Source organism: Sarcophilus harrisii, chromosome 5 (assembly GCF_902635505.1).
Source record: "Sarcophilus harrisii chromosome 5, mSarHar1.11, whole genome shotgun sequence".
Lineage (NCBI taxonomy): Eukaryota > Metazoa > Chordata > Mammalia > Dasyuromorphia > Dasyuridae > Sarcophilus > Sarcophilus harrisii.
This window is the reverse complement of record NC_045430.1, coordinates 16,103,771-16,115,763: the sequence shown is the minus strand read 5'-3', so window position 1 is coordinate 16,115,763 and position 11,993 is coordinate 16,103,771. Positions and strand designations below refer to the sequence as shown.

The window sequence follows — 11,993 nt, the reverse complement described above, 5'->3', positions numbered from 1 at the left end:
CCCCTTCCGGACCTCAGCAGAGGGTGGAGCTAGATGAGAAGGGCGGCCCCTACAGGCCGCGTTTTGGGGAGAGGAGGGGAGGGAGGGGGCTGACCTCGCTGATCTCTGATAATCAGGGGAGGAGGGTGAGGGGTAAGGGCCCCCCCCCCGGCAGAAAAGAGCGCAGTGACGTCATCATGCTGACGCTCCAGCTGAAAGGGCCTCCCCTTCCCGCCGCCTCCCGAGTGGCGTCGGTGATTGGCACGTAACGGGGCGGGGCCTGCGGCCACGCCCCCGGCCGGCGGCTCCAGAAGGAGGCCGGTCACGTGACGGCTCCGCGGCCGTGGCAGTTGCTGTCAGCCGATCCCTCGGGCTCGGAGGTGTGGCAGCGGCGACCATGGATTTTCTCCTAGGGAACCCGTTCAGCTCCCCCGTGGGGCAGCGCATCGGTGAGTGCCTCGCGCGTCCCGGCCTCCCCAACGCCGGCCTCCGCCCCCCGGGACCCTTCGGGTCCGAATCCCCAGCTCTCGGGGACTCGGGGGACCCTCCCCCCTCGCCCTCCCGAGAGCGCAGAATGACAAGGCCTGTCAGCCAATAGGAAGCGGCACCGTGATGACTGGCGGGAGTTGCGGCCTATAGGCTGCGTGGGGGCGGGCTCCAGAGGCCGCGGCTTATCCAATCGGTGCCGGAAAAGGTAGCCGGAGCCGGGCAGAAAGTTTTCTCCCTTAAAGGGCCCGCGGCGCCCTTCCCGGGGGTCTGCCCCTAGGACGGGGCGTCGGAGCGCCCGGCACCGGGACCCGGGCGGGAGCGGGAGGCCCGGCGCGGAAGGGACCGTCAGGCGGCGTGATCTGAGGGGAAGCGCCTCGGGAGGCGGAGGACCCGAGCTCGGAACCCCGGGCCGGCGCGCGCTCTGAGCCTCGGGGTCCTCGCTCCCTGAGCGCCTGCCGCGCGGGCGCCCGGCCAGGGGCGGCGGTGCCAGAGTCCCGGGCGCTCAGCAGCTGGCCGGGGCCGGGTGCAAGCCGCTTAGCGCCGCGCCGGGGCCGCGCAGCCAGGCTGGGAGCCCCCTCCTCTTCAGCCGCCCTCCGGAGGAGAAGCAGACGTGAAGCGCCTACTGTGTGCTCCGCCCTGGGGTTAGGGAAGTCCGGACAGACTCCGGAGGGGGGGGAGGGGGGGGCAGGGGGACTGACGCAGCCCCCGGGGGGGGGGGGGGGGGCAGGGGGACTGCCGCAGCCCCCGGGGCTTACTGAGGGCAGGGGACAGAGCTTTTAACGTGGGCACTGCGGTGAGCGAGGGCCGGGTGAGAGCAGGTGCAAAGCTGGAGTCTGCTCCTGGCTGAGCATTTTTCTAGGTGAGACAGTCACAGCCAGGCCTGCCTCGGTTTCCTCAGCTGGGAAGTAGGAACAACAGCCCCGAGCCCCCAGAGTTGTGATGGTCCCCCTTCTCTCCTCTCCCAGGGCCCTGCCAGTGAGTGAAGGGGGTGCGGAGCTTAGTCCCAGAGAAACTCGGGTTCTGCCGCGGGGCGGCCCCGGCCCCCCGGCAGCCCCGGCCCCCCGGCAGCCCCGGCCCCCCGGCAGCCCCGGCCCCCCGGCAGCCCCGGCCCCCCGGCAGCTCCGGCCCCCCGGCAGCCCCGGCCCCCCGGCAGCCCCGGCCCCCCGGCAGCCCCGGCCCCGGGGCCTGACTTCCTTCCCAGCTCATGGCCCGGTTCTGGGCCTCCAGCCTTGGTTCTGAAGGGCTCTGGGCCCGGTTCCTCCCGCACTCCGGGAGGGCCATCTGACTGTGAGTCACCCTCGGGCCTGGGGAGAGCGAGCTCCGGCCAGGAGCGGCGGGGGTGTGATCCCTGGCCCTTTGTGCTGACGGAGCCGTCTGCCCGGGCTTTCGGGGAACCGGCCCTCGGGGCTGGCGCCCTTCAAGGGCCTCCTCTCCGCGCCAGGTGTCTGGCTGCCAGCGCCCAGAGAAAGCGCTCCCAGGAGCGAGCAGGGACGGCCAGGCAGGCCGGAGGGGCAGCCAGGGGAAAGGCCGGACTGGGGAGACAGGCCCCGCTAGGGCCGGACAGTGTGGAGGAGAATGAGCCGCCTGCAGGCGCGATGGCCCTTCCAAGAAGTCTTAGAGACATTGTCTCCGTTTTACAGATGAGTGACCTCAGGCCTAAAAAGAAATCATTTCCTCAGCATCACGTAGTATCCGAGGCAGGACTCAAACCCAGCTCTCCCCTCGCCCCACGGTCAGCGCCCTTACTTGTGCCACAATGTTCTTGGATGTGACGGGTTTTCCCGGGGGTCTGTCTAGAATGCGGCGTTCACCAGAAGGTTCAAAAAGGCTAGTGAGCTCCTCTTGTTAGCTTGAGCTGTTCCTCTTCTTTCCCAGCCCCCAGAGCATCTCAGTAGTATTAGAAGGAGCCTGGCAGGTCCCTTAGTAATCACGGGCGCACAGGAGGGAAACAGTGACTTAGACAGGCCCCCAGATCAGCCACTGCCTTTGACATTGACCCAGAACTCAGAGGGACTCAGGAAAGATGTGACTTGAGTTTATTTAACCCTCTGAGATTCACAATGGCCTCATGGGCTAGAGAATCCAGTTATTGTCGTGCCCATTTCATAGGGAAGGCCACCGACACTCAGTAGTTAGATGGTGGCCAGGGCCCCAAATCTAAAAGCACAGAGCACGTGAAATCTGTACTAACCCAGTGTTCTGAACATAGTGGGCTGGGAAGTCCTTATTAGCCCAGTGTGCTCACACATAAGCTCACAAGTCCTTACTAGTCCAGTGAACTGCCCATAATAGGCCCATGAGCCCTTATTAATCCAGTGGTCTGCACATAGTAGGCCTGGAAGTCCATGCCAATGTAGTGTTGTGCACATAGTAGATCTATAAGTCCATATTAGCCTAGTGTTCTGCACTTAATAAACCCATTAGTCTCATAAACTCTCACCAATCTGGTGGTTTGCACATTGTAGGCCCTTAAGTATATAGTGTTGCAGTGTTCTGCACACAGTAGGCCCATGAGCCTGTACTCAGTGGCCCCTGAGAAACATTTGTTGAATAGTCCAGTCATTCCGGTATTTCTCTTGGAGGAAGAATGAGCACTAACCTATGTTCACCCCAGATCCCTGTTGGCCCAAGGCCATCTTCTTTGGGCCCAGGACTACTACTAATGAGTCCTTGGGTCTGTGCTGATCATGGAACAAGGATACTTGTATCCATTTCAGATTTTTTTTTAACACTTGTTTTATTTTTTGTAATTCAATAACAATAATAGCAATAACAGTACTTTTTGCGATTCAATAATAATAATTGTGTTAAAATAAAATGTTTATTTTATTTTCATTTACTGGCCCAAACAGGCAGAGTTAAATATCCTCTTCTCTAGCAGATGACTCTCTTCCAGCCCATGGGATGCACATGATCCCTGAATTCCCCATCTCTGCAGGCTGGCAAATATAATTTAGTTAATGCTAACCTTCCTGGCGCATATTGTTCCTCCATCCACGGGTCCCTTCACCAAGGCAACAGCCGGCGGGGAAAGGTTTCCAGATTAATCAGTAATCCCTTGTGGTTACATCTGGTGGTCATCTAAGCATTTTCTGAATACTGTCCAAAAACAGGTCCTGCTAGCACCAAAACACAGGGCTAAGAGACAGACTGCAGTACAGGAATCCTGTTTCCCAGCTATGGGACCTCCTGGAGAATTTCAGGGGCAGAATAAATAAGATTTGGAGCTTCCACCCAGCTTTCATTCTGTTCTGCCTCCTGCCTGTGTAACATTGGGCAAATCACTTGCCTCTCTGTGCCTCAGTTTCCTCATCTGTGAAATGGGCCTAATAAAAGCATCTCTCAGAGTTGTTATGAGGCTCAAACGAAATATTTGTAAAGCACTTTGCAGACACTAAAGAGCTATATAAATGCCAGCTATTCTTACTGCTTGCCATATTGAACTGTGGCCCCCGTCACTGCCACCAGTTCCTCACTGATCTAAATGTCCCTTCTTCCCCTCTCCTCTTAGACAGAAGGTAGGTTACTCAGTGGACTTGTTTAAGATAAGTGTGGGAAGCAAAAGAAAAACTCAGATTACAGAGTAGAGAAATCTCATACTAAATAATTCCTGGGGTACAGCATAATGCAATGGAAAGAATATTGTGTCTGGAGTTAGAGGCCCCGAGTTCAAATTCAGCTTCTGCCTCTGCTTGTGTGATCTCGGACACGGCACTCTGTGGACCAGCTCTCCTTCATTTACCTAATAAGGGGGTCGGACACCCCTTCCATCTTGGGAGCTCTGAACCCCATGGTCAGCTCAGACTTCCTAGGCTAACAAGGTTACTCCATCTGGCACTGGTACCTGACCTCACAGCCCACTGTCCCCACCGTCTTGCCTCAAAGAAAAGTCCAGCTCCGGAATTCCTTCCCTCACTTGGCCCGCTGCCATAGTCTTGAGGTACCCTCCTGGCAGCTCCCACCTATTTCTGAAGCCAGTACTCCAGCAGCCATTAGACTCCCACATCTGGAAGACTCCACCCAAACTGACTGAGTCACAGATTGTCTTTGCCTGCCTTCTCCTTAAAAAAAACCTATAGGGAAACTTCATATATATATATATATATATGGGTTTTTAATACCATGCTTAAAGAAGTAGATAAGGGAATAAGTATTTATTAAGCACCTACTACATACCAGGTACTGTGCCAAACACTTTACAAATATTAAATTATTTGATCCTCACGACCCTGGGAGGTACGTACTGTTAGGATCCCCTTTTTCCACTTGAGGAAACTGAGGCAAACAGGTTAAGTGACTTGACCAAGGATAAACAGCTAGGTCAGACTTAAAGTCAGAGCTCCCTGAGCTTAGCCATTGTGCTACCTAGGGACATTTCCCAACAGCAACAAGGAAATGGTCATTTCTTCACCGCGTTTCTAGATGAAAGGAAAAGGATATTCTGGAGAAATCTTTTGTGCAAAGTGAGACATTCATAAAAGCAGAGTTCACCGGAGGCAGTTGTGGGATTTTGTATCATATTTACAGCTGGCAGAGATCTCTTCTGGAGACCATCTTATCCAGCCTCTCCCCCAGTCGTGAATCCCTAATGTGGCGTCCTGCAGTCTCTGCCTTGTAAAGAGGGACTCACTCACTGACTCCTGCCTGAGTTGGCCTGTTGTGCTGTTGAGAACTTAAATGATTCAAGTTTTCTCTCCCTCTGAAATCAGCTTCTCTAGAGTTTCAACATTCGATACCCTCTCCCATACAGTCCTTCCAGGACTGGAAAATATATCTCTAATCCCCTGCCTTCTCCAAGTCATAGAAAGTAAGCACCATGAAGGAAGGAACTGTCTCATTTTTAAAAAAAAAATCCCTAGCACACTAAATGCTTAATAAACATTTTCTTGGTCGTTAATTTCCTTCTCCAAGATTAACTCCCCGTGAATCCTACGCATCCAATTATAGTCCTTCCATTTTCCCCTAATGGTTGAGTGGGAAGGAGAAGGACAAAAATGGTTTCTGGTCTTGCCAGCCTGGTTTGGGTAGATCGGATCATTGATAGGATTCGGGAAACAAGACATACCTGCTTAAACGGAAGGATAGTGTCGCCTTTGGGAGGAATGTTTAGATGGAAGGATGACGGAGCCTTTGGGGAATGTGTCAATGGAAAAGGGTTGGAGCTCCAGCTTGGGAATGTTTAGTTTCTGATTAGTGGGACAGTGAAGGAGTCTTTTCCCCTGAGCAAATGGAAAGGTGGAAATGAAGATTTGGGAATGATCTTCCAGTTCCTTTGGGGAAGGACTGCCATTTTTTTTTTTTAATCTAGAAGGATGAAATTGGGAGTTAAGGAACTAGAAGAAGCTGGCTGGGTGGAGGGGACATCGACAACTGGAACAGAACAGGCAAAGCTAGTTAAGGGAATCATAAGCAATCTAGACTTTTAAAATAATAATAGACTGTTTTTCTGTCATTGAGATTTCCTCCTGTGTCCCTTTCTTTCCCCTCCCAGAGAGACGTAGCTTAAAACAATTTTAATATGGAAAGGGGTGCAGCTAGATGGCACAGGATAAAGTCTGAAGTCAGGAGAATCTGAGTGCTAATCTGCAAAACACTTACTGGCTGTGTGACTTTCACCATGTCACTTAACCATAATTGCTTCACCCAAAAGAGACAGACAGAAAGAGAGGGAAAAGGGGACAGCCCCCCGCCCCCCAAAAAAAGAGAAAGAAAAAATATTCAGCAAAAGCAATCCACACATCCAAAACACCTACTGTTCTGCTCAGTATTCCACACCTACAGTCCCCAGAGTTGGGGCAGATGGGAGGGAACAAGGGGAGATGTCTTCTCATATATCTTCTTTGAATTCAGGCCTGTATTTTTGTAGCATCCAGTTGCAGTTGTTCTATATTTGTTAGCTGCCTTTGTAGGCCCAGTGTCTCATTTGGATAAAACATAGGTGGGATCTGATAGATTTCTTCCAAGAATTTGAAGGGCCACCATTTAGGAGTGAGATTAATTCTTTTTGACCCCAGAGGGCAGGAATATAGATAGGGGGAAGTAGGAGAAGGTGGATTTTACTGAAGTGGAACAGAGAAGATAAGAAGAGCTGGTTTTTCAGCTCCTCAGGCTGGAATCTTAGCAAAGAGATTCCTGGTGTGCTGGAGGATGAAGTAGATGGCTTCTGGGTCCTTCCCTGCAGAGACATTCCCAACTACACTAGCGAGGGAATATCTTGAGAACTAGACAAAATGATAACAAAATTCATTTGAAGGAGGAAAAGATCTAAAATATCAAGAGCAACAATGACAAAAAGTAGGAAGCTCACTTCTGGTCTTTGTATTCTATAGCAACAATTAGAAGCGGATCGCTGGGACGGAACAACCAGCAAAGAATGGGGAACAATTGCACTCAAGAACCCAGAGTTTGTTAACTCTTTCTTTCCCCTAAAAAAAAGAAATTTACCTGGAGAATGCCCTACTTGACATGAACTCCTAGAAAAACAGGAAAATCATCTGGCAGAAATTAGCTTTCAACAAGCATGCTAGACCGTACACCACATTAAACAGCCTGGTAGTAAAGGTCGTATCATAAAGCAGAAGAGAACCAGAGCAGGTATCTCTTACAAGTCCCCGCCATTCTTCTTCCTTTTTTTTTTTTCTGCTGAGGCAATTGGGTTAAGTGACTTGCCCAGGGTCACACAGCTTGGACTTGTTAAGTGAGGTCAGATTTGAACTCAGGACATTCTGATTTCAGGGCTGGTGCTCTGTCCACTGCACCACCTAACTGCCTCTCCCCCAATTCTTAACCCAGTGAGATTCTGTAGTAAAGACAGCCTGGTGGGTTCCCCATGGTCTGACACAAGTTACTGAATGTCTCTTGTCTCAACCCAACATTGAAACAGATAGAATCCCTGCCCCACCCACCCGAGAGTATCACAGAACTGAGGGGAATAATGGCTGTGAAAAGGCCAGTGGGACTGGAGTCAGCCCAAAGGAGGCACGTGAGAGGCGTTCAGTGAGTGCTGGCTGAACGAAATGAGGGCCCTTCTAGAGCGGGGCCTGGAAAGGTAGGGCAAACTGGGACAGGGCTGAAAGGCAGGGGAAGGGGGGCTGGGGCTGGGCGTTTCAAAGCAGTCCCACCCAGAGAACTGTCCAGGTGCAGAGAAAGTCAAAATCGGAGACACAGAAGGAGAGAGAGAGAGAAAGGGAGGGAGGGAGAGAGACAGGAAGCAGAGAGGAGAGACAGAGGGAGGGAGAGAGAAAGAGAGGGAGGGAGGAGGGAGAGAGACAGGAAGCAGAGAGGAGAGACAGAAAGGGAAGGAGAGGCAGGGACAGAGAGAGAGAAAGGAGAGACAGAATGGGAGGGAGAGAGAAAGAGAGGAGGGACAGAAAGGGAGAGGGAGGGAAGGAGAGAAAAAAGACAAGGACAGAAAGAAACAGGGAGGGAGGGAGGGAGGGAAAGAAGAGATACAGAGAGGAGAGGGGGGCAGATTGTATAAAGACAGGAATTAAGGGGCCCAGGAAGTCTTATGAAAACAGGTGGAAACAGGATATTTGAAGGGAGGAAGGAGTTGTAGTTTTGTAGAAAGGACACAGTTCTTGGATTTGGGGCAACCTGGGTGTGAGGCCTCCTCACCCATTCCTAGCAGATTATGGCAAATCATCTCATGTCCCTGGGTGTTCCCTTTCTGATGGTTGCACTTCCAGGCACATTGTTAATTTACTGTTTCCTTTTTTTTTTTTTTTTTTTTTTTTTTAATTCATTTATTTAGGGCATCCTTTTTTTTTAAACCTTTGAGCTCAGATTCTCCCCCTCCCTGCAGCTCTCCCTGCTCATTGAGAAATGAAGCACCAGGATATCACTTATACTCGTGGTTATGCAAAACAGTTTTTTACTTATTCATTTGGGGCCTTCATTTTTTAAATGTTGAGTTGCGAGGAACATTGTAGGGATTCTCCAGTGGATCTGTAAGCTGCTTCCCTCCACCAACACAGACTTCCCCCCATCCCAGGCTGCCATTCAGTGCCTCTCTTGTCCATGTCCTACCACAAGTTGGAAGTGGCGACATGTCATAGGGGAGAAGGGCCTTCCTTCCTTTCTCCTGACATCATGAAGCTTTGAGGGAAGCGCTATTTTAAAAAGTGATGGTGGCTTTTGGTATGAATACTTGAACTGTGCCAGACAGATCCCAGGTTCTCCTTCCAAATGAGAGCTGCCCCAGGATTTCTCCCAGGATGCTCAGCACAACCCAGCGTTATTAGGAAATTGCCCTTCGATGGAAACCACACTTACATATGGCTCATTTCTATCCTGGGACTTCAGTGGTTCTGGTGTTATAGATTTTACAGATGAGACAACTGAGGTTCAGAGAAGGGCTTTTCATTGAAGTCCCATAGGTACTGAATGAAAGCAAAGACACGAACCCAGGCTTTTGAACCCTCTCTGGAGAGAGCTGTTGCCGTATTTGAAACCTCCGGGTCATCCTTTCTCAGCCACCGTTTCCCCAGAGCTCTCCTAGTTCAATGAGCCCAGCCTGTGGCCGAGTCCGCAGTTCCTCTTTGTGGCTCCGCGGAGGTCCTCCCTCTTCCAGATTTGGTTCAGAGCTTGTTGTCCGGTAACTTTCCAGCCTCTCCCTCTAGGAGACCTCTGCGTCTCAGAGGAGGAGTGAGGATTTGGAAAGAGGCAGCGAGTCTGGGCCGTGTTTGAGTTTGGAAGGGTCATCTTGGGGAAGGAGCCACTCAGCTTGGGCCCAGCCCCAGAGGGCAGAACCCGGGGCTGGCGGATGAGAGGCGTGGAGCCAAAGGTAGCCTTGATGTCAGGGAAGAGTTCCTAAAAATGACAGCTATTTGAAAGGGCAGTCAGCTGCCTCTGAAAGGTAGTGAGGTCCCCCTCAGTGGAGGTATCCAAGAAGCTAGATAACTACCAGATAGGCTTCTTATTCTGGTTGAATGAGGTCACTGCTCATTGGGCACTTAAGTGTATCGAGGGAACACCCAGTGAGACATTATCTTCAGCCCCAGAACTGTCATGGGGGGGGGGGGGGGGGGAGAGTAGCAAGAAGAAGAGGAGATGATCTCATTTGTTGAGTCCTGTGATTATGGTGTGCTAGGGCCCTTCCTGCGGCTTCCAAAGAGAATGAATCATGCTGTTCCAGCAATCCCAGGGCTGGAGGGGAGGGCCCGGCCTCGTAGACCGCTGACTGTAGGAAAGTTCCTGCTGCACATCCAGTGCTGGGGGCCTGTGGGGTTAGTGGATGGACTGAGCTGACGGGAGTACTTGGGGAGAGCTCCCAGAAACCTCCCCAGGGTGAGCATGCAGGAAGGAGCAGGCGTCACGGCACTGCCGCGGACCACTCTGCTGCTTGGGGTCGGAAGGAGTCTCACCTTAAGTTCAGAATGAAAATCACAATTGGTTTTCAAGAAATAGAAGAAACTATGGATTTTTAGAGTTTGGAGCGACCTTCAGAAATTATTTGCGGCCACCCTCCTCATTTTACAGGAAGGGAAACTGAGGCCTGAAAGAAGCAGGGCCAGAGTCGAATGATCCTAGATGAGGCAGCTTTAAAGTCAGGATTCTAATCCAGTGCTCTTTCCATCAGGCCACACTGCCTGATCCAAATCAGCTACAATCTTTTGCCTTTGAAACCTGGGAATAACCAAAGTTTGTCATTTGGGAGTGACCCCTGAGGTGCCATGGCTGCTGCTGGTGTTTAAAGAGCTTTACAAACATCATGCCTGACCCTCAGAACAAGGCTGTGACAGGTATTTTGCAGATGAGGAAACCGAGTCTCAGCAAGGGTCTCTTTGATTCTTTGTCCAATGCCTGCAAAGCTTTCCCTGTGCCGAGAGAGCCCAAGCTGTCTTGCACCCAGATTCACACAGGGCTTGGGTTTCACACCGTGAGATCAAGCAGCTTCCAAGACTAATCCCATCTTGGGAATCTGGGTCTTGGCATCTGCCTTGAGTAAAACTGAGTGAATAGGCTTTGTTCTTCCCCATTGGGGCAGAGAAAGGAGCAAATCCAGGATTTTCTCTGCCTTTCCTTGTGATCGTCTATTATCCAAAGTCCCTTAGCATGCCGGAGCCCCTGGATTAGGAAAGGTTAACTCCTCACCTCCCGAGCCCTTCCTAAAATCACCTCAATGGCTAAGGTAGCCTCTGGTGTTGTCACACAGGGTTCACCCTCTGTCTTAACAGCCTCCCGTGGCCATTCTGACCTACTCTGCCATCTTCCCAGAATCCTTCTTGCCTTTAGCCCCTGGTTAGCCACCCTGCATGGATGGATGGATGAGTGGGTGGGTGGTAGAGGATGGGTAGATGGATTGATGGGTAGGTGGATGGATGGATAGATGGGTGGGCGAGTGGGTAGATGGATGGATGAAAGAAGGGATGGATGGATAAGCATTTATTAAGCCCTGGGGATACAAGTAGAAAAGTTAGATGGTCCCTCTTCTTTTATTCTCATGGAAGACACTACACACATGGGAAGTTTCAATTGCAAATCTAATGCCGCCCATTTGGGGATGTGGGAGAGAAAGGAGTGCTTTCCTCTACTGTGAAAGCATAATGTGATTTCCCTTGTGGTTCCCAGCTGGGTTAAGGGAGGCAGGACAGGGCAGGGCGGGGCATCTGGCTCAGGGAGTGGCAGCCAGGAGACTAAGACTACAGCTCACACTGCACCGAGCCTCAACTCCCTGAGAATTAATCATTTGGAAACTATGTCCTAAGCAAGTACAGAGGCTTAAGGAAAACTGCTTCTAAACATGTGACCCTTTTTCTAAGCCTGCCATTGTCCCAGAAGGTACCTAAGGCTGCCGGGCTTTGAAGTTTAAGAACAAGATCTGCCATCTGAGGTTAACTTGGCCCTGCCCTTCCCTATAAACAGCCAAGCCTCCCAAAACAGGAAGGAATGAGCCTCAGTTTCCTCATCTGTAAGATAAAGATAATAATGCTTAAATCACATCCCCCTGGGGATGGTTATAAAGACCACATGAGATAAAGGCTTTGTAAACCTTCAAGAGTGACCTAATCTCTACTGCTGGCCTTTATTCTGGGGTATTATAATAAAGGAGGGGGCCAGAGTTCAACATGGCCAACTCACTCTAGGAGGCTGCAGCCAGAAGATCTCCCTAGGCCTACCACCCAGAGAGGATGAACAGAATAGGATGTCAGGGTGCTGCAATATTAATAAGGGTTGTTGATGAGTTCTAAAAAGTTCTAGAGGACTTTAATGAGGGTGTTGGGTGCTAGTGGGTTTTAATGAGAGTGTTGCGTTCTAAAAGACTTTAATGAGGTTGTTGGGTTCCAGAAGATTTTAATGAAGGTATTGATGGGTTCTAGAAGAAATCTAGAGAATAAGCAATATGAATTGGTCTAGAAATCATGCTGTGGTTTGTTTGTTCAGTAGTTTTTCAGTCATGTCTTACTCTTCGTGATCCCGTTTGGGGTCTTCTTGCAAAGGTACTAGAGTGGTTGGCCATTTCTAAGCTTAAGCTCATTTTACAGATGAGGAAACTGAGGCAAACAGTGAAATGACCTGTCCAT

At 51.1% G+C, this 11,993-nt stretch overlaps 1 protein-coding gene across 5 annotated transcripts in view; it reads left to right on the top strand.

Moving 5' to 3' along the window:
• Positions 1–292: 292 nt before the first annotated feature.
• TOM1 (target of myb1 membrane trafficking protein) overlaps positions 293–11,993 on the top strand; it is a 47,389-nt gene continuing 35,688 nt past the window's right edge. For 4 of the 5 annotated variants that reach the window (XM_031938898.1, XM_031938897.1, XM_031938896.1 and 1 more), the window contains exon 1: positions 293–428. In XM_031938898.1, coding sequence (XP_031794758.1) covers positions 377–428 — 52 coding nt within the window. In that variant the 5' untranslated portion in view covers positions 293–376. Of the gene's footprint in view, positions 429–505; positions 1,110–11,993 lie in introns of those variants that run through there. The other variant, XM_031938899.1, reaches the window with a different exon arrangement.